General features: G+C 34.3%; 2 protein-coding genes across 6 annotated transcripts; both read left to right on the top strand.

The window, feature by feature from the left end:
• The first annotated feature begins 180 nt into the window (after positions 1–180).
• LOC123321900 (PRKCA-binding protein) lies at positions 181–16,327 on the top strand. 5 transcript variants are annotated; one of them, XM_044909694.1, is made up of 9 exons: positions 222–330; positions 7,674–7,841; positions 7,902–8,042; positions 10,144–10,384; positions 10,472–10,714; positions 10,966–11,130; positions 11,276–11,469; positions 12,849–13,101; positions 15,989–16,327. In XM_044909694.1, the coding sequence occupies exons 2-9, from the start codon at positions 7,810–7,812 to the stop codon at positions 16,265–16,267; spliced, it is 1,548 nt and encodes a 515-aa protein (XP_044765629.1). In that variant the 5' UTR covers positions 222–330; positions 7,674–7,809; the 3' UTR covers positions 16,268–16,327. The 5 variants fall into 5 exon arrangements, with proteins under 5 accessions (XP_044765654.1, XP_044765629.1, XP_044765646.1 ...); XM_044909690.1 differs by lacking the exon at positions 222–330 and adding an exon at positions 7,179–7,319; XM_044909719.1 differs by lacking the exons at positions 7,674–7,841; positions 7,902–8,042 and having other exon boundaries at positions 181–330.
• A 2,403-nt stretch (positions 16,328–18,730) lies between these two features.
• On the top strand, positions 18,731–21,027 carry LOC123313903. The gene is made up of 2 exons (XM_044899009.1): positions 18,731–19,039; positions 20,559–21,027. Exons 1-2 carry the CDS (start codon positions 18,957–18,959, stop codon positions 20,860–20,862), a joined length of 387 nt encoding a protein of 128 aa, XP_044754944.1. The 5' UTR covers positions 18,731–18,956; the 3' UTR covers positions 20,863–21,027.
• Positions 21,028–21,557: the final 530 nt, after the last annotated feature.

Below are 21,557 nucleotides of genomic sequence, written 5' to 3'. Positions count from 1 at the left end.
ATCTGTGTAAAACACTTCAATGGCGATCTCATTGGAGAATGGACAAGGAATAAAAATATAAGCTCGCTACAATAATCAAATTGCCGCTTGATGCATTATGACCAATAGCTCATGCCACTTATCGATTAACCCAACAAGCTTCTAGCTTTCGCGTCTAGAGGTCGACGCACTGATGTAAACGACGACGTGGGCGTCGCGACGCAACAATGATAACATGTCAAAAAATGAAGTTTCACTGATAAGTGTTCAGATTGAAGTGTGGTTTATGATCGTTTGAAATTTCAGAATGTTCGACCTTGAATATGATTATTTCTTGGAAGAGGATAAGATGTGAGTTCAAATTCAGGTTTTATTTTGCAGCAAAATAATACTTTAGTGGAAAAATCACCTGGCAATTACACTTTTCTGTAAATGGATAAGAATTTGGACATTTCTAAGGTTATCCAAATGCATGGATAAATAGAAGCATTCCTATCCTAGTGTTTCTTTTATGATAATTTGATTTTCGATAAAAATTCGTAAGACTTTTCAGGAGAATAAACAGAAAGAATTGAAAATAAAAGTAAGTTCATCCATATTTCAATCCCCCAACTGTTACTACTTAAGAGTTATCGTCATAGTTATGGACAACTGAAAAAAGACAATAAAGTAAAACTTAAGTAATTTGAAACATAAGGTCTTTTCGTTTGCATAAAACGTGTAGCACTTGTCTACACTCGATTTGATTTACACCAGTGTAGAGTAAGTATAGTTTATCTACACATAGTCAAAAGGAGATGTAGATAAACTACACCTCCTCTATACTGGTGTATAAATTCAATCAGCGAATACTAAAATCGAGTGTAGAAAAGTGCTACACGAAAGGACCTACTATAATATGCATGGGGAAATCATATGTTTATACAAGGAATGCTTCTTCTGAAGAACGGATCAAGAAATATAAAACCATTACTTTCAGTCCCACATATATCAGATTCAAAATTTTTGAATTTTTAATATCTGCCAAAATTCTGGTACCATTTGAACCATTTGATAGGAATGAAAAAATGAATTAAATGAAAAAAAGCATTATTTCCAACTCAAATTTTCGTCTGAAATAAAACAAATATTGAATTTCTTGTGAACTCACAATCACAATTTTCTACGAAAGTGCCGAGCAGATGTGCATAAATAAATCGTGATTGCAGGTTGAACTTACAAATGTATACAGTTTGTGTCTTTGACTCGTACAAATTTTTTAACAGTAGATTCTTGAGGTCAAAACAAACACTTTTTTCCTTTACCATTTTTTTCGAATCGACTCGGTTTGAAAGATACAGGCTGTTAAAAACCTTGAAATTTTTTTATTTTTAGTTCTCATAAACGGTTTCATTGAATGAAATGAAGTTCGGCTTATAGTTTTTCCTTCATTCGATTAATCTTTGTCGAATACAAGATATCACCCATGTCTTTCAGTTTTCTCATTATGACGGTTACGTACCATAAAAATACCAAAATTCAAAGAACCCAATTCTTGAAACTAAGTTGAACACTATATCTGAGAATATTTGAACGTTTTGTAAAATAAAAGGATTCATGATATAATGCGCCGTTTTCGAGTAATTTGATGTTTAATTAAAGAGTATCTGTGAAATTTGAAAAATTGGGTACTTTTGTTAAAACGATTCACTGATGTATGGTGTCACAGATTTAGCTGGTTATTCTGAAGGTAATTTTGTTTTTCCAGGGGTGGCACAGAGCTCATTATGAAAACTTAAAATGGTATTGGAAAAAAGTGTTACCTTTGACCTCAAAAATCTACTCTTAAAATATTTGTATTATACATAATTGCCAGATTAAACTGACAACTCGCAATTATACATAATTTTCAGATCCAGATCAAACTGGTAATTGTTTATGTATAAGTGTCAGTTCAACTGGCAATTAATTTTAAATGTCATTCAAAATTCGAAATTAGGTATGATTGCCAGGTCAAACTACTGATAATTATAATAATTTTTCTACTTATTCGCTCATCGGATACGAAATTATCTGTTTTTCTAATTTATCTGATATTTCTTGTACGCTGATAACTGTTATTTCAATTTTCCCATTTTCATCATTATTGTTTTGTTAATATGAGTATGTGAAATTTCTTTTAGGCAGGTTGGGGGCTATGTTTAAAGTTTCCACAACCTTTCAGTAAAATAGTTTGAAGTCTATTGGAGAACCTATGCCGAAAGTATACGTGAAAATTAGATGAAATGGTCTAAATTTTTGAGGGTCCCAACAAACACAATATACAGCAACTGTACAAATACTGCACTACAAGTGTCACCAGAATGCAGCACAGAGATTGCTGTACGGAAACTGCACAGTTTCTGTATTGATAATTCTGCATTTTCAAAATGCAGTTTTTGATGTACAGTAACTGCACAGTTTCTGTATTGATAATTCTGCATTTTCAAAATGCAGTTTTTGATGTACAGTAACTGCACAGTTTCTGTATTGATAATTCTGCATTTTCAAAATGCAGTTTTTGATGTACAGTATCTGCACAGTTTCTGTACTGATAATTATGCATTTTCAAAATGCAGTTTTTGAAGTACAGTGACTGCATAATTTCTGTATTGATAATTCTGCATTTTCAAAACGCAGTTTTTGATGTATAGTGACTGCACAGTTTCTGTATTGATAATTCTGCATTTTCAAAACGCAGTTTTTGATGTACAATAACTGCACAGTTTCTGTATTGATAATTCTGCATTTTCAAAATGTAGTTTTTGATGTACAGTAACTGCACAATTTCTGTATTGAAAATTCTGCATTTTCAAAACGCAGTTCTTGATGTACAGTAACTGCACATTTTCTGTATTGATAATTCTGCATTTTCAAAACGCAGTTCTTGATGTACAGTAACTGCACATTTTCTGTATTGATAATTCTGCATTTTCGAAACGCAGTTTTTGATGTAGAGTGACTGCACAGTTTCTGTATTGATAATTCTGCATTTTCAAAACGCAGTTTTTGATGTACAGTGACTGCACAGTTTCTATATTGATAATTCTGCATTCAAAAAATGGAGTATTTGATATAGAGTTACTGCAAAGTTTCAACAATGATAATTCTCCATTTTTCAATTCTGAAGTCTGAAAATACAGTATTTGATAAACATAAACTGCACAGTTTCAGTAATGCTGCAATGCGTCCAGTGTAGGAAGGTACGATCGGTAGAGTACGTTATTGACGATTATGCCCGATACGTACGTCCTTTGTTGGAAGTTGGAACGTTTAACGATAGTCGTTATGAAGGTTAAAGAGACATTTCATAAACAGATTTAATTCAATAATTGAAGACTCCTTTCATTACCAAAATATGGATTATATTGTATCGGCGTAGTTGTACCCATGGTAGAAGAATACTTCATCTCACCATGGTGGTACCAGAGGTAGCCAAACGATGGCATCACTGCTCTCGACGGTTGCGATCACAGGGTAGCATACACGTTTATTGCGGTGCAGCATATACTAAAAGATGGCGCCACCGGCGACGCACTACTCTATACCGTCGACGTAACCGGCGTTAATAGCAGGCACGAACTACGCTGCTTCAGCGATTGTCGTAGGTAGCTGCTAGGGTTCATTATGATACTGGATAACGATATAGTTACTGTACAATGACTGCTGCACACGAAGTGTAGTTTGCCGTACAGTTCCTGCACAGCTATAGGTGCAATTTAAATGCAGCTTGCTATACAGATTGAGCACAGTGACTATTGTATATAAAATACAGCTTGATGTACAGTTTTTGCACAGGGACTACTGCATATAAAGTGTAGCTTACTGTACAGTTTGAGCACAGTGACGACTGTATATAAAATACAACTTGCTGTACAATTTTTGCACAGTGACCAAACTGCATATGAAATACAGCTAGTTGTACAGTTTTTGCACTTAACTGCTGCATTTGAAGTGCAGTGTTGAAGTGCATACTGCATTTAAAGCACAAATTGATGTACAGTTTTAGCACCTAACTGCTGCATTTGAAGTGCAGCTTGCTGTACAGTGATTGCAATACCATCGCTGTTTTTAAAGTGCAGTTGTGGCTGTATATCAACTGCAGTTTGTTCTGTACATTAACTGCACAGTCCACCGGGACATATACGGTCCTTTTTGGTGCAGTTACTGCATTACCGTCACTGCAGTCAAGTGAAGCAACGATGTGCAGTTTTTGTACAGTGACTGGATTTCAGTGTTTGCTGGGGTACCCTCCATAGAACTAGTAGAAATGAAATTTGTCCTCCATTTGGGAAAAAAATGATGCCTGACGCCAGTTTTGTCATGCTCTATTGGTTTCTCGTATCAGAACCATTATTGTTTCATTCCATCCGAGTATGAAATCTATTATCGCACTAAAACTGAAGGAATTCCATCAGTCATCACCAACCAGCATACCTAGATATTTTCCGTATCTCTACCACTTCATCACCGTCGATAAAATAAATTCCCCAACTGTTTCTTTTTCAATTCGAAAACTTCTCGAGTATACCACGAAGAAAACGAGTAGGTATATGACTTAAATAATATTCACCTTATCACTGAACTACCTCGATAAGGCTTACCCAGGAAAATTTCAATTATTGAATGTAGACTGTAGAGGTTTAGTACTCCGTCAGTAATTCGAAGTATTTTACGACACCCGCATTGTTGTGCTTTATTTTTAGTGAATATTCGATCAATGGCTTATTATTATTACCCAGTGGTCGATACGGCTGAGTTCCCAATGGATTTTTACGAAGACCGAAGGTGAATATTCCCGTTTTTTTATTCGAGTTAGACTTATCTTATGCTGGTCTTTAACGATGTGATTTTTCCATATTTTCTAAGATTTTCGATTGATCTAACAGTATATCTAAAGAAACTTTGTTGAAATATTTACTCATCATCCAGCAAATTCAACACGATTCATTTATTTATTTCTATATAGAGGGTGTATATAAATGGACTCATTAACAAAATTTTATTATGTTCCTGTTAAAACTTGTAAGCTAGTGAATAGAAACAAGAACGAAAAAATTCTTAATTTATTGAAGGAATATACAAGGGTGACCAAGCTAGCTGTTTACAAAGCAGTGGTCCTCCCAACGCTTCTTTACGGAAGCGAAAGCTGGACGCCCTACAGGCGACATATTAAACAGCTAGAATAAACGCAACGTCATCTAAGACAGATAGTGCACATCAGATGGTTCCACAAAGTTTTGAATGCAGAAGTCTTGCAAAGCGCGAGTTGTACAACAATTGAGACTCAAGTAACGAGGGCCCGACTCAGATGGAGCGGCCACATTCTGAGGATGCAAGACACAAGACTCCCCAAAGAAGCTCTGTATGGCGAATTTACAGAGGGAGCCCGGAAACCAGGAGGCCAGTATAAGTGGTTTGAGGATATACTACATCAATCCCTAAAATCAGTTGATGCCACCTATAACTGGGAACAACTAGCTCTAGACAGATCACAGTGGAGGTCTTTGGTCCACAGTTATAATGGAGATTTGAGAAGAATACAGCGGCGACCAGATCTGGTTGGTGACTATACATGGCCAGATTGTGGAAGGATCTGTAGGTCACGGTTGGGTCTCTTTAGTCACAGGAGGGCACACAGTCGCAATTAGCCCTAAGAAATTATAAGTCTGTTCGCACCGTTTTTGTTATTTTTGTCTTTTTGTAGATTTATTCCCGGTAACGGAATGCCGCAATGAATGAATGAATGAATACAAGGGTGTACTCAAGCGAGTACAGTGGGCAGATGTATGGTACGATATATAAGTGCAAAAAATTACAAGTGGTATTTTTCAAAGCAACACCTTCCTATGCAAAGAGATAGTTGCAATTTTTGCAACAACATTTGACTCTTGCACGAAATATAGAAAAATAAGGTACAATTATGACGATTCGTACAATATTTCTATCGGCTTTAGAGGTTATAAAGTTTACAACACTACAGAAATCTACTGGATCTCATAAAATTCAATTTGATTTACGGCGGGCGTTAATACATGGTGAATCTTTCACTCGTAATATTTTAACAATAGATTCTTTAGGTCAAAAGAAACACTTTGTTCCTTTACCACATTTTCCACATAGGCTCGGTTCAAAAGAAACAGGCTGTCGAAAAACCAGATGAAAATGGTAGTTTCGGAATATAGGTTTTCATTTATTTGATGAATCTTTTTCGAAAACAAGATATTACCCACTTCTTCCAGTTTTCTCATTGTGACTATAACGTACCATAAAATTACCAAAAATTCAAAGAACCCAACTCTTGAAACTAAGTTGGACGCTATCTAATGAATATTTGAAAGTTTTGTGGAATAAAAGTATTCTTCATATTTTCTCGTGTACTGAGCCGCTTTTAAGTAATTTGATGTTCAAAAATTGAAAAGTTTCTGTTAAATTTGAAAAATTGGGTACTTTGCATGAATACAACTCTGTTTAAACGATCCACAGATGTATGGTGTCCCAGATTTATCTAGTTATTCTGAAGGTAATTTTGTTTTCCCAGGGGTGGCACAGCCCATTATGAAAACTCAAAATGACTATATCTTTTTATCAGGGTCGAATTGGAAAAAATGGCAAGAGGAAAAAGTGTTTCTTTTGACCTCAAGAATCTACTGTTTAACTATTTGTGAGAGTCAAAGACTCACCCTGTATAGAGCTCCCTAAAGATAAACCTGACTAGCAATTTTTATTTGTTTCTTAGAAAACAGAGATTCTACATAGATTAAATTAAATTGAGCGGGCATTCTATGGAAACGAGAAGGAAATCAGAAAATTTTGTTTGGTGTTCCCATGGGGTAGGAAGACCCCACCCCAAAATGCATTTCGCAAGAAACTTTTTTTCTTATTCATATTGAATATTAGGTGCATTAAATTCTATTCGAGAAACGGTTAAAAAATCATTTCGAGTGAAATTAATGATTTCAATTGAGATTTTTAATTTTTGCGATGTTACTGCTTCCTATATGTGAGAAGAACCATTTTCGTACTGGATTTCACTGAGCCCCATGTACATTTTCATTGATCGAACTCTTATTCATATGAATCCATATAAAATCCACCAGGTCTTATCGCCCAGCGATAAACCTCACATTTCCTGGAAATAGCGCATAGACTTTCATATTCTTACTCGAGTAGGGAGTGTCTTTTAATTCTAGTTGATTTTTCGTTATGTTTTCTGGTGAAGCCCATTTATATTGGTATCGAAATTACAACCCTGATAATTATTATAGAGAACGGCAATTCTACGATGATGGGGAGAAATATATTCTTGAGAAGCTCAGCAAGTAAATTTCCATTTTTATTCCGTATTATTCCGATTTTTATAGATGCACAATGTTCATCCTATCCATAAGTGATTTCTTAACTGTATCTTACTGAAAGTGTGTAATTTTGTCATTTTTTTAGAACGAGAAACCAAGCGGTGACATAATTCGATTCTATTTTCAATATTTTTTTCGCTATCTCTATTAAATTGCATAACATACAGACTCGTCCTTGATGGTATGCAAATTTATATTCTATGTGAAAAACAAATGCTTTGTACTTCGATTTATCAACAATATTTGCATTTTCTTTCTCGAATTCATCCTTTTCAATACCTAGCCCAAGTATCATTCACATCCATTTGTCATTGACAGATTTCTTGACACGCTTGGAAAATTCGTAATACTGCAAGGGTAAAGAAGGCACCAACAAAAAATACATTTTATCGGTATGAAAAGATGATGGCAAAATATTGATAGTTACAGAAGAGTGCTTTAAAAAAAAACTATTATGAACGACAAAATGGAAGATCTACTAAAACTGTGAGTATATGAAAAAGTATTTCCACAACGAAATGACGAAGACGGTATTAATGTTGGCAGAGACTCAACTTCAACAGAAGAGAATAAAGAGGATGAGGTTGAACTCGAAGCAGTTGATGTGGGTGATAAGGAAGAAGTTAAAAACAATGCAGACCATGAATTTTTCTATCCATTTCCGCTAATAATGAGGGAAAATCAAATGTAAGTTGATGTAGTTCGAGAAGTAACTTTTGTGTGTGTGTGTGATTAGTGAACCTACCCAAATTCTGAAAATATTGTATTTAAGAGTAAAAAATTTGGAGATGTCAGGTTTCCACAATTATTATTGCACCTTTTCCAATGCATGTTGAATTTTTTTTAATAATGAAAAAAATTCAACTTGCGGAAAAAAATAAAATCTTAAGAAACTTATTCACATCCTGTGAATTCTCTCAACTGAAGAATATTTTGTCAGTTTCATGACTACAAACCCCTTCAAAGTCTAATGAGATGTATTGAAATGGAATCTTTTACAGGGGCACATTCCCAATGCACTATTGTAGTGAAAAGTTCCAACTCCCCAAACACCATAGATATAAATAATTGTAGGTTTGTAGAAGCTCCGTTTTAGGGCCATCTGTAAATTTAGATTAGCCAGCATGTGTTTCATTTTAAGGTTTTTGTTAAATCGAGAAAGTATTGAAGATTCTAGCCCATAATCATGTAGTTTTGGCATAGACTATAGACTATTGACCATCGATAGAAAAAATTATGATATTCGGTATTTCCTATTTCATGGGAAAATTCTCGAATGGATCAATTTTCATTTTAAAAGTTTTCATATTTAATTGATGATTAAGTCATACACCCCCCACTACGGGTGGATTGTGGTTGATTTTTTTTAAATGAAAACCCTAACTTTTAGTACCAGAAATGTATATTTATAGGTATATCCTTTTCTGGACCGCTTGTTACTGAGGATCATTGTTTGGGTCTTTTTATGAACCCTTTTTTTATTATAGAGAAGAAATGATTAAACTTACTGAATTAGATTTTTTACTTTTTTAGATATTTTTATATCAATGCATAACACACACTGTAGGAGTTATTGGTGTTTTTGAACTTTTATATAATAGAAAACATGCCTCTTTATAGATTAGTGATCGATGAAATACAAGAAAAAAATCACCTTCGATAACAATTGACAAAAATTTATCACACCTTTAGTGTAGGTCATTGACATCAAAATACATAAAAAGTAAAATAAACAATAAACTTATACAATAAACTTAATAATTTCATCCCTGTCCTGTAATAAAAAGGGTGGTGAAAAAAACTCATCATTGACAAAATTTTTAGCAAAATAATATCTCAATTTCTTGCACGAAAGTTAGGGTTGCAACCTACCCCCCTACCTTCGTAGATGGTGCACGACAAACTTCTCAATTGAATACCTCAGAAATTAATTAATTAAATTGATTTGTTCGAGCATTTTTGTACAGAATAGTAAATACCGAAAATTTTTTTTTAATTTAATCATAACTTCCAAATTACGCCAAATTTCATGCTAAAATATTTACACTGTCTAGCAGTGTTTTGGTAGAGAGTTGTTATTTGATATTTTATCAGGTATTATGTAGATTTACTGAAATAAAACTATTTGAAATTCCTTGTGTTTTCTTTGTGGTAACTTAGAGTGAAGTAGTTTAGAGTTAGAGGGATATTATTTTTATTCTTTTACTAAATGATGTTTTCACCGTCTCCTTCATTTGAAGGAGTAGCTTAATGGAGGCATTATTCGATAGCAGATATATCCAAAGAAATCACTACAAAAATTAATTGACAATATTTTTCATAACGGCTTAAAAAAAGATTTCATTCTTCACCTAGAAGAGCAATATAAATACCCAGGATAAATAAAATCATTCATGATGTGTTACCAACTCAATATTGTACTTTTTGATTATATTCGAACCTTGCTTCAGAATAGAGAATGATGATCAACAAGTAAGCTTTTGATATGAATTGTTTGGGAAAAAAATTTATTAACTCTGAAAATGTGACAGCCAATAGTTGATCTGCTTTCCTGATTAGTTAGTTCTTTGCACCTTTGTTTTGAGGGTGGATTCGCAAATGAAATAAAGGATGAAATAGAATAAGACAACAAATAAAAGCTCAAAAATATCTGGAACAGTTTATCCATTTTATGGTTGTTCAAAGTTCAAACCTTTGTATCTTATATACTGCCAACCTGGAGATAAAATCAGAAGTATCCTAAGAATTAAATGATGTGAATATGAAGAAACACTTGTTTGCCTTCCAGGGGAATGACCATCACCTCAGGTAGTGTCACTATCGTGAAGGATGCGAACAATCTCATTGGCATAAGCATTGGTGGCGGTTATCCCTTATGTCCATGTCTGTACATAGTCCAAATTTTCGACAACACAGCTGCAAGTCGCGATGGCACTCTTCAATCTGGGGATGAATTGGTCTCTGTCAATGGACAAAGCGTCAAGGGAAAGAGCAAAACTGAAGTCGCCAAGATGATACAAGCTGCTAAGGTAAACTGAATAGCACAAAATCATCTGATGCAATTTGGCAAAAACTCGAGTCTCGGAGCTTATAACTAAATCCAGTTATGTTGACAGGAAGAGGTTACAATCAACTACAACAAATTACATGCGGATCCCAAACAGGGTAAAAGTCTCGACATTATTTTGAAGAAGATGAAGCATAGGTTAGTTGAAAATATGAGTTCGTCCACTGCTGACGCTCTGGGACTCTCTAGGGCGATTCTGTGCAACGACACCCTTGTCAAAAAGATGCAGGAGCTGCAGGACACGGAGTTGATGTACAAGGGTTTGGTTGAACATTGCAAAGGTTTGATAGTGGTAAGCTGAGAAATTGTTTTTAAGAAGTTGCCCTTGCAGCTGAATTCTCACAATGATACCTACAAAGAGTGTCTCATGTACATAAGCCACCATTTATGACTTGTTTGAGAGTGGATTTTACTTCTCCACAAGTTATTGAACAAAGTAATCGAAGGGTGGCGCATTTAGGTGTTCTACTTCATCGAGAATGAGGCAGCATCAATTGAAGGGGAGGAATGAAATCGTTATTCAGCTTATGTTTTGTTTTGCAGGCTCATCTGGAGTTGAGTCAAACAATGAAAGCTATCGGTGACGTTTTCGGAGAAATAGCATCTCGTGAACCCCAGCAAAGAGCGAGTGAGGCTTTCCGGGTATTCGGAGAGCAGCACAGACAAATGGAGGCAGCTAGCGTTAAGATTCTCAAAGAAATAAAACCTGTGAGTAGAGTATGATGAATCTAATCGAGAAAAAAACACGAAACACTCAATTAAGATTAATGAATTCAAATTTCAATGAAAATATATACGAAATTAAACCGAGTCTCAACGTTGTATGTTAAAATAAAACCCAATGTTTCCGCAGGTCATCAAAGACATGGGTACCTATCTTTACAAGGCGATTCCAGACACCAGGTTGACAGTCAAGAAGTATGCAGATGCCAAATTCGAGTATCTCGCCTATTGCTTGAAGGTGAAAGAAATGGATGATGAGGAATGCAGCTATGCGGCTCTACAAGAACCTTTGTATAGAGTGGAGACTGGAAATTATGAATACAGGTACCTAAAAAAAGTATACAGGGTGAGTCTTTGACTCGTACAAATATTTCAACAGTAGATTCTTTAGGTCAAAAGAAACACTTTTTTCTTTACCATTCTTTCCGATTCGGCCCTGATAAAAAGATATAGCCATTTTAAGTTTTCATTATGAGCTGTGCACCCCTGAAAAAACTAAATTTCCTTCAGAATAACTAGCTAAATCTGTGACACTACACATCTGTGGACCTCTTAAACAGAGTTGTATTCAGCCGAAGTATCCAAATTTTTTAAATTTCACAGATACTTGGGGAATTCTCCTCAATTTGGGTTATCACAGATAGAAGTTTAAACTGAATAATTATGAGTTTCATTCATGAATTTTTCAAATGCACCGCGAAAACTATTCAAAATCATTCTTCAAATGTGAGGTTTTAAAATTTTAATCGCTTCGTTTCTAGTTTACGATTTGACAACAGCGCCTACTGGAAAATAACAAGAACAATGATTGGTTTATAAAATAACAGCTGTTGATGTACAGCCATCATAAGGCGCGTACTCACTGGCGAACCTCAACAGCAACCGGCCATAAAAATCCAATAAAATTTTACGACCTTCCTCGTTCGTCGCAGACTTCATAGATCTTTTGTCTATCTTATCAAGATAGTGTATTTGTTGTCCTTTATTATCAACGCATATTTCAGTCGATGTTGCCAATTTGTGCAATAGAAACGAAACGCTTTAAATTTTAAATACCCATTTTTGTTTTTCATTTTTAAGTACTTAAAATAATTTTTTTGGGAAACGATTGAAATAGTTATTTCAAAATGTGACCTTTCAAAGGTATTTCATAAAAAATACATAATTTTCGTCAGAAGGAGTATTTCATATTTCAAATTACTCGAAAACGGCGCATTATTCGAGAAAATATGAAGAATACATTCATTTCAAACAGGTTCAAATATCCATTAGATAGCGTCCAACTTAGTTCAAATAATTGGGTTCTTTGAATTTTTGGTACGTAATGCTCATTAATAAGAAAGACGTGGGTGATATATCTTGTGTTCGAAAAAGATTTATCGAATAAATGAACAACTATATTCCTAAATACAATTCATTCGATAAAACCTTTTGTAAGACTCAATTTTTCCAATGAATTGTCGAAAAGTTTTATTCCCCATTGTTTTTTTTTAATGATGTGATTATAGCAGTAGTTGAAGGAATTGATAAAAATTATCAATTCTACATCTTTTTTTGTGAAACTAATTCGAAATTGATATTGAATTACGTATTCTTTGATTCAGTTCAATTATCGTATCCTCTAGCTCTTTGCCTCTTTCTCATGTTTATGAAATCATAAGTCAGATGTGTTATTTTACCTACCTATATTTTTCCCCACGCAGACTCATACTGAGATGTAGACAGATGGCTCGAGCGAAATTCGCCAAGCTTCGATCGGATGTGCTGGTGAAAATGGAACTTTTGGACAGCAAGCATGTGCAATCTCTGGGTGGTCATCTTTCTAAACTGATCAAAGGACTGGCGCAAATTCATTCCAACCAAGCAGAGGTGATGTCGGGGCCTTGTCTGTTTCCAGTTGAAGTGGATCTCACGAACAATGCCTTCCAATACAAATCGACAACCCCACTCACACAGGTAGATACATTATGGCAGTTTTTCTCCAATCATTCGAGTTTTAGAAATTTGTATGGAACCTTTATAGGCGTTTGAATTAGTTATGACTTTACTCATTGTACGATCACTGATTGAATGAACTTCTGAAGATTTTATTATACATATGATGATATGATCTTCACTTTCTCTAACTAACACTAAAAGACACAAGAAATGGCATATCCTTAGATATTTTACCTATTGTTTTTCAGCACTGAAATTCTTTGTACGGCTGAATATCTTTGGATTTTCTGTATAATGCCCTATTAGTTGAAAAAAGCTTGATATCGAAACCTAGTGGGTTTTTCTTTTATTATTGAAATATAGAGGTGATCAAAGAAGAACTACACTCTTCACATGGCAAAGTTATCATAGTGGAGGAAGACAATTCCGATTCCGTAGAATTGTCGTTCCACTAATGCGAGCTAGTCATGAGCAAGATTAGGAACTCCCAGAGAGGTTGAAAACATCCGAACACAACTGTAGTCGGGATCATTGTTCACTGCAAAGATTATTATAGAGTAGAAAGATAGGAAACGCTCTCATATCTCTAGTACTAAAAACCGACTACATTTCGGCCAGTGAAAACACATTTGTCAATGAGATGGCGCTGAAAACGTACTGTCAATACAGAAAAACTGTTTGACAACAGTTTTCTATTTTACAATTGTTTTACTATGTTGAGATCAGAAAACAAACATCCTGAGCGACAAAATGGGAGTATGGTTTTGTTTTGTGATCAGAATGTTAGTTTTCATCTGAACATTGTTTGGAACCAATGAGCAAGTTTCCTAAAACTCCAAGCCTTTTCTACTAGTTATTCAACACGTGAAAGATTCGCTTCAAAATTCAGACATTTCAGAAATACACCCTTCGAAACTTCGACTATGTGAAAGCTTGTGACGTAGAATGCCTTTATTAAAATATAGTAATTTTTGTTAATTCGACAACACTGGAACCGATCAAGAAGATATCCACAGATTACAAAAAATTGTTTCTGTAATCTATGGTCTTTACCTTCTTAAAACCGATGACATTTTGTGTCATTGTGTGTTTTTCTTGTCAAATGTGAATAATGTGATCATCAAACTTGATATTTATTACATCTATGGTGATCAGAAAACTTTCATGACCATTACTGACACAAATGGGCGTTGCCGGATTGTAAAAATGACGTAGAATGTTCACAAGAGCACTTCTGAAATCAGAATTTTCGTAATCGATACAGACAAAATGCAATATGTTAAAATTCGAAAAAAATATATTTCGAGATATTCGAGTTATAAGGATTTTTATGACATATATTTTGAAATTTAGGAAAATAACCCATTGATATCAATGAAATACGCTGTCGGATGGGCTATATTTTAACTAGCAATTTATAAAAATTTAAATATTATGGACAACGAATAGAGCTTCGACTAGGACACAAAAGTATATGGTGATCTAATACGTCAGAGGAGCTATTTCTGTGCAACACGTTGTTTTGAAATAATAAACTCAGTTGAATTCGTTCAATTAATATCAGAAATTAATATGAACCAATATTCAATATACCATCATAGCATACACATCTCAGTTACTTACATACCTATTATTTACAGAATTCTCAGAACCAGAATTGAAAAAAAAACCTTACAGAGGTATACAAGACTTGTATGTTAGCCCTTCAGTATAGTTTCTTTATGCTTTTTTTATAATTTCTTTATGAGACAAAATATATACAAATTGATAAAAGAATTAACAAAACACTCACAGCAGGTTTCATAAAACTTTGACATTCCAAGCAACAATTTGACAGTCATTCGATTTCCTAATCGAAATCAATAAAACTTTTGCATTTCTGAATATATTTAAGAAGTAGCAATTGAGAATCTTGGAAAATTTGCAAATTTCCCTAAATGGGCTCTTCATGCAAAGGATGCTGGATGCTTCCTGCATACAACAATTTACGTAGGTGAACACTTCTCAATTGACTTGCACATGGTGTAGTCAGAAGTGTTTGCTGAAGTCAACGCCCTGAAAATTTTATCCACTTCGGAGCACTGAAAATAAAAATCAATGAATGACACAGTCACATGTTACCAGTTTAAATACTTACATTTCCATTTTCCTAAAGTAAAAGACATAATTCCGAAAAATTCAAACAAATTCAAAACCTCTTTTTTCAAGACCTGAAATCTTACAAAATTTTATATGTTTCTACAAATGGCCCTTGAATTGATATTTCAATCGGTCTTAAGGTCTTAGAAACACGTTTGAAACGCAGATGGCGCTCATATCACTTTAGTGTCTTCGTTTCCCATCTACTCTATAATCTTTGGTCCACTTATCATTACGCTGTACTGTTTCAACCGGAGGATGACTTAAGCGAAACCGGAGGCTCGCTTTGAGAAATATTTTCAAATCTCATCCCTATGCGCCACCTGTCCCGCAAAGACTGAACCAAACCTCACTTACTCTGCAGACTCCTAGACATGGCTCCCAGTTAACTACTACCTGCAAGCAGTCAACGAATGAAAAACAATTCGTCAAGCGACTGCAGGGTTGCGTTCACAAACTTACTCAGAGCAAGCTCTGAGTAAGCTCTGATTACCCGAAGCGTTCACAAACGTACTTTTAGTTCCTCAGAGTATGCTCTCTGAGCATGACCATACTCATACTCTACTCTCGAAGTAAGTTTATGAACACACCCCAGGAGAGTCAGGAGAGTTTGCTCGCTAGACCACCGTCGTTTAGGACAAAGTTCCGAGGTGCCTGGTTGGCACTTAGAGGAGTACTGTGTACTCCATTTCTATATAATTATCATGTTGCTCTTATGCATGGATGATTGTTGATAGGTACAAGTAAACATTTCTCATTTTTCCAGGAGAACGAAGATGACGACGACGAGCTGTGCATAGAGAACGGTGAAGAAATAAACGAAATCGGCGACCAAAATTTAATCAGTGACCTTCTGAACTTATCCTGCGAATCGGACACCAATTTTTCCGTCCCCAACGACGAGACGAACGAGAAGAATTTGATGCAGAAAGAACCCAATTACGATGCAATGGATAATTTAACATTATTGTCAACGTTGAATATCCAGGATCGCAGTCCTGTTTGCTCCCAATCAGAAAACGCGTTGATACCCAATTTAGACTAATGGAGAAGAATTAATTTGAATTTATTGTATTCCTCAATCGAAATATAGTGCTAATTTTGTTCTCGTCATTTATTACCACTGCCAAACAATATGTAGAATCCACGAGTATGATTCAATAAAATATGAAAATGTTATTTTACAGAGGCAAGCTCCAGATGTTTTTTTATCGATGACGTAAAGACAGTGAAAATAAGTTTTCCTCATTCCAACAGCGAGCGATAAATGCGCAGTCAAAAGGGACATTGTCTTTGACATACTCACCGTCTAGAAAGTTCTGTACACAGGGTTGTAAATGGATAGTCGAGAAAAAATTCAAGATGTGATTTCTAGTCAAACAATAGTTTTCATATATTAAAGAATTGTTTCGCCCACATAGATTCAGCCTCCTGAAGATGTCACCGGAAAACCTAATTTTATTTTTTTTCTCAGAAATCAGAAAAATTGCTTTTTATTGCCTTCTCGCTCTTATCAGTTTTTTGGTTTGTAAGAAAGATATAAAAAATGCTTGTTACACATTGCAGTAAGAGTAATATACAGAGTGAGTTTTTGACTCGTACAAATATTTCAACAGTAGATTCTTGAGGTGAGAATAAACACTTTTTCTTTATACCATTTTTGCCGATTCCTCTCTGATAAAAAGATATAGCCATTTTAATTTTCATAATGAGTCATGCCACCCCTGGAAAAACAAAATTCCCTTAAGAATAACTAGCTGAATTTGTGACACTATACATCTGTGGATCTTCTAAACACAGTTGTATTCAGCCAAAGTACCCAATTTTTCAAATTTCACAGATACTTTTTAATTTTCGAACATCAAATTATTCGAAAACGGCGCATTATACGAGAAAATATGAAGAATATATTTATTTTACAAAACGTTCAAATACTTATTCATCAGATAGCGTCAAACTCATCTTCTGACACTCTTTAGGATTTTCACTCCCAGTCTCTGAAACAAAATCAATAAAAAAATGGAAATATTTGATTTGCTTCAGCTCAAATTCTTGCACTTATTTGTCAGGGACAAATCAGATAGACAAAATTTTTCTCTGAAAATGAACGAAAAATGGAACAACATTTAGCTCCCAGGCCCCGCAAAAAATAACAGGCTACGCTAATGTCGGAATTTTATTAATTACGGAATTTAGCGAAAAACATTTTTAAAATATTTCGTGGCCCTTCTACAGCCTTGGTAAGATATCGAATAAAATATGTAAAATATAAAATATCACAGTCGCAGGTTGGTATTCTTCAATCAATATCAAACGAAAAAAAACCATTATGGGGGATTAAACAGTAATTTTTGAAACTTACAGGGTGTCTGTAAACAACTGCGGAGGACTAAGGGGGATGATTCCTCGATGAAAATAAGCAGAGGTAGTTCCTATAAATTTTTTTCGGAATCGACCTGCCTTCCAAGATGCAGCCTTTGGAAGGCGATGACGAGTTCACAGTTTTTAATTTTTTTTACGGGTTCAAAAAAACAATGAGTCATAAAACTTCACATAATATGAAGCACTAAGTAGATGGTACACACACAATATTTTTAGATTACATAACTTTATTATTAGGGGCTGAAAATAACAACCCCTTATGACTTCCTTCGAAAATTGTTTTCGTGGAATAGATTTTCGAAAAATAATATTCTTTTATGATTTCCCATTCAATTATGGAGAAAAAAAGTCTCTTGCAAAATTTCGATACAGACGATAACTTTCCCGGAATAAATAAAAACTTACAAGCAGTATACGAAGGTCAAGCAGAGGGTTGATGATGCATGTATTTTACCGGGAGGTAATAATTCTATGGAACACTTATACGATGAAATGGAATGAACAGTGATGAGAACTGCTTGTAAGTTTTTATTTATTCCGAGAAAATAATCGACTATATCGAAATTTACCAAGAGCTTTTTTTTCTCCAGAATTTAATTGGGAAACCATAAGTGAATTTTATTTTACGAAAATCTACCCCACCAAAACAATTTTTGAAGGAAAATCATAAGGGGTTCTTATTTTCAACCCCTAATAATAATGTTATGAAATCTAAAAAATTGTGTGAGTAACATTTACTTAGTGCTTCATATTATGTATATAGTTTAATGACTCAGTGTTTTGTAGAACCCATAAAAAAAATTGAAAACTGTCAACTCGTCATCTTCCAAAGGCTGTATCTTGGAAGGGAGGTCGGTTTTGAAAAAAAATTATAGGAAATACCCCTTTTCATCGAGGAATCATCGCCCTAAGTCCTTCGCATTTTTTTACAGACACCCTGTATAACTAAAGTTATTCAAGAACACGTACGAAATTTATCTTTATGGTTGCATATTTCAAATGAGAGATTTCTACAAGTTCTTGATTGGATTCGAAATGCATCAGTGAACAACAAAACAACACTGACTTTCGTTCATGGTCAAGGCCAAAATAAGTTGAATTATTCTATTTTTCCTGATCCCTCATCTCGGAAGATCAGCTAGAGGTGAAACAAAACGCACCTGACTAGCAAGCTTATCGAATTAGCTGCTTCTTAAGCGAATTACTCCTCAACTACATGCAATTTTCCTCCAGCGCATTTTTCAAATGTGAAGCAATTCACTCGCATTGTCGCGAACTAATAGATTATTCCAACAAGTCTATCTGTGCTAGCTGTTGATATTTTCGTTTGTGTCGATTCTGCTGAAACCAGAATGCACCGTTTAATATTTACGTTCAATCTATTGGTGCTGTATTGCTTGTGGTACCTCGACAATCTTTTCCGGAAAACTAGTCAGTGAGTACTGAATTTTGGGATGCTTTTCTATTTTTGATTAACTCCTTGAGCAAATAACATTGTGCCAATTCAATTGTTTCGAAACTTGGGGACTAAAATTCATTTTCGCAAAAAATATCAAAGCAGTTTTTGTTGAATTTGATATTGATTTTTTTACTTCTTCACAGTGTTCTTTAGTCATAATTGATTTTCTTTAATTTCATTTCAAAGAAGACATACATCGTACAGTTAGTATTATGCATATATTTTTCATAAATTTATATTGATTCTTCAAAATGTAATGTTATAAATAAAAATAAGTCTCTTGCAAAATTTCGATACAATCGATACTTTTCTCGGAATAAATAAAAACTTACAAGCAGTTCTGATCACTTTTCATTCCATTTCATCGTATAAGTGTTCCATAGAATCCCTACATCCCGCTAAAATACATGCATCAACTCTCTGCCTCATAGACCTTCGTAAATATACTGCTTGTAAATTTTTATTTATTCAGAGAAAAGTATCGACTGTATCGGAATTTTGCAACAGACTTTTTTTCTCCAGAAATGAATGGGAAACTATAAGAGAATTTTATTTTTCGAAAATCTATGCCACAAAAACAATTTTTGAAAGAAAATCATAAGGGGTTGTTATTCTCAACCCCTAATAATAAAGTTATGAAATCTAAAACAATTGTGTGCGTAACATCTACTTAGTGCTTTATATTATGTATAGTTTTATGACTCAGTGTTTTTTAGAACTCGTAAAAAAAATTAAAAACTCAACTCGTCATCGCCTCTCTAAGGCTATATCTTGGAAGGGAGGTTGATTTCGAAAAAAATTTATCGGAACTACTCCTGCGTATTTATATCGAGGAATCATCTCCCTAAGTAATACGAATTTGTTTACAGACACCCTGTATACAGGGTGTCCCAAAACTAGTGACTCAAACGTCACACCACGATAGAGTAGACCAAATACTATTGAATGACATCAATATTAGTTCAGCGAAAATATACCGTTTCTAAAATAATCAAAATTTTATGAAAAGACATAAAGTAGCCGATTTTCGAACCATTTTTTTCAATCACATGGTCAGTTTGTGACAAAGGATAGCGATTTTAATCATATTAATCCTAGATTATTGTTTTATCACACCTAAACTATTCCAAGTAGTTAATCGAAAACCCAAGTGAATGTATATTAAAACAATTGTTTTTTCTGCATAATTTTCATTACTCAGAATAAACCCCCTCTATAGGGGTGATAATATGGGCGAAAAACGCTGTCCTTAATCACAAATTGGCCCTGTGATTAGAAAAATAGACCGAAAATCGGCAACTTCAGGTTATGTTTTTTGGAAACGCAACATTTTCGCTCAACTAATGTTGGTGTCATTTGATAGTATTCGATCTACTCTACCGTGGTGTGACGTTTGGTTCACTAGTTTTGGGACACCCTGTATATATCTTCAATGTTATTCACCCCTCTTTGTCTAAGCCAAGATCAAATCAGTGAGATCTTCAATAATTTCCAGGGTAAAACTGCAAACGCCAAATCCAGTTTACGGCAAGAATGTAATCCCAGTAGGTGACACCAAGGGACAACAATACATGAGATTCAGCAACGTTACTTTCATCGGTCGTCCAAGAAAAATTCTATACTCCACTTATATATATGAACACATCGATCCCAATAAGGATAATTTTATACTCAGACCCATTGGTGAAGAGCCAAAATTTGGCTATCCTGAATCAGTGAAAACTGGAATATTCTGTACCAACAAAAAAGACTACACGAAGCTATGGTTGGAATCGTTGGCGTCAATACAGGAAGAATAACTCTTTGAAATAACAAATATTCATCCCTAGATTTGGTAAACTTGTACCTTACTACTTGTACCCTATTTATTTTTCTCTGCAAAACTCCTTGTAGACGTGAATAGAGGAAAAATATAGTAATCAGAATATAATCATCGACAATATCAAAACCATACGAATCAATCGGAAAACAAATGGAAACTGACAAAAGGAGTTTTTAACTTATTCTTCATACTTAAAAGTTTGTTGGAGATTGCAAGCATTGGCCACACCTAAAAGAAAAAATGGAATACCTTTCATGTATGCTCGAAACAATTTTGTAGTTTCCAATTAGATAAGAAAGAAAAATAATCGGAAATTCCTTTGTAATGTTATGAACATTTGAAAGAAAAAAATGCTAGTTCAGACCATAAATTATCAAAATCCCATAAAACATCTTAGAAACAAGAAATAATTCTACATAAATACAAATGAGGAACAATTTAAGCTCGATGTTCTTCATTGAAACAAGAGTTTTAATAATTGAATGATGATAAATAATTTCTTCTAAAACAATCAACTCATATCGATTTTGAAGAGTATTTGACTTTAACATTCCATGGAATTGTGGCCCTTGTAGATGAGATTATTTTGACATTAGACTTCGCAAGAATATTTAATTCTTCCATATGGTATTGATATTCATTCCAATCCAAAAATATATTTATGAGATCTGT

The sequence above is a fragment of the Coccinella septempunctata genome, chromosome 1, assembly GCF_907165205.1.
Source record: "Coccinella septempunctata chromosome 1, icCocSept1.1, whole genome shotgun sequence".
In the NCBI taxonomy this organism is placed as follows: Eukaryota; Metazoa; Arthropoda; class Insecta; order Coleoptera; family Coccinellidae; genus Coccinella; species Coccinella septempunctata.
This window is presented reverse-complemented; position numbering and strand designations above follow the sequence as displayed.

Bases quoted from the DNA above. Each gene is read 5' to 3' on its own strand.
- LOC123321900 (XM_044909694.1), top strand. From the start codon at position 7,810: ATGAACGACAAAATGGAAGATCTACTAAAACT. The intron at 10,385-10,471 runs GTAAACTGAATA...TTATGTTGACAG, and splicing joins AGATGATACAAGCTGCTAAG to GAAGAGGTTACAATCAACTA. The intron at 13,102-15,988 runs GTAGATACATTA...TCATTTTTCCAG, and splicing joins CGACAACCCCACTCACACAG to GAGAACGAAGATGACGACGA.
- LOC123313903 (XM_044899009.1), top strand. From the start codon at position 18,957: ATGCACCGTTTAATATTTACGTTCAATCTATTGGTGCTGTATTGCTTG. The intron at 19,040-20,558 runs GTGAGTACTGAA...AATAATTTCCAG, and splicing joins CTTTTCCGGAAAACTAGTCA to GGTAAAACTGCAAACGCCAA.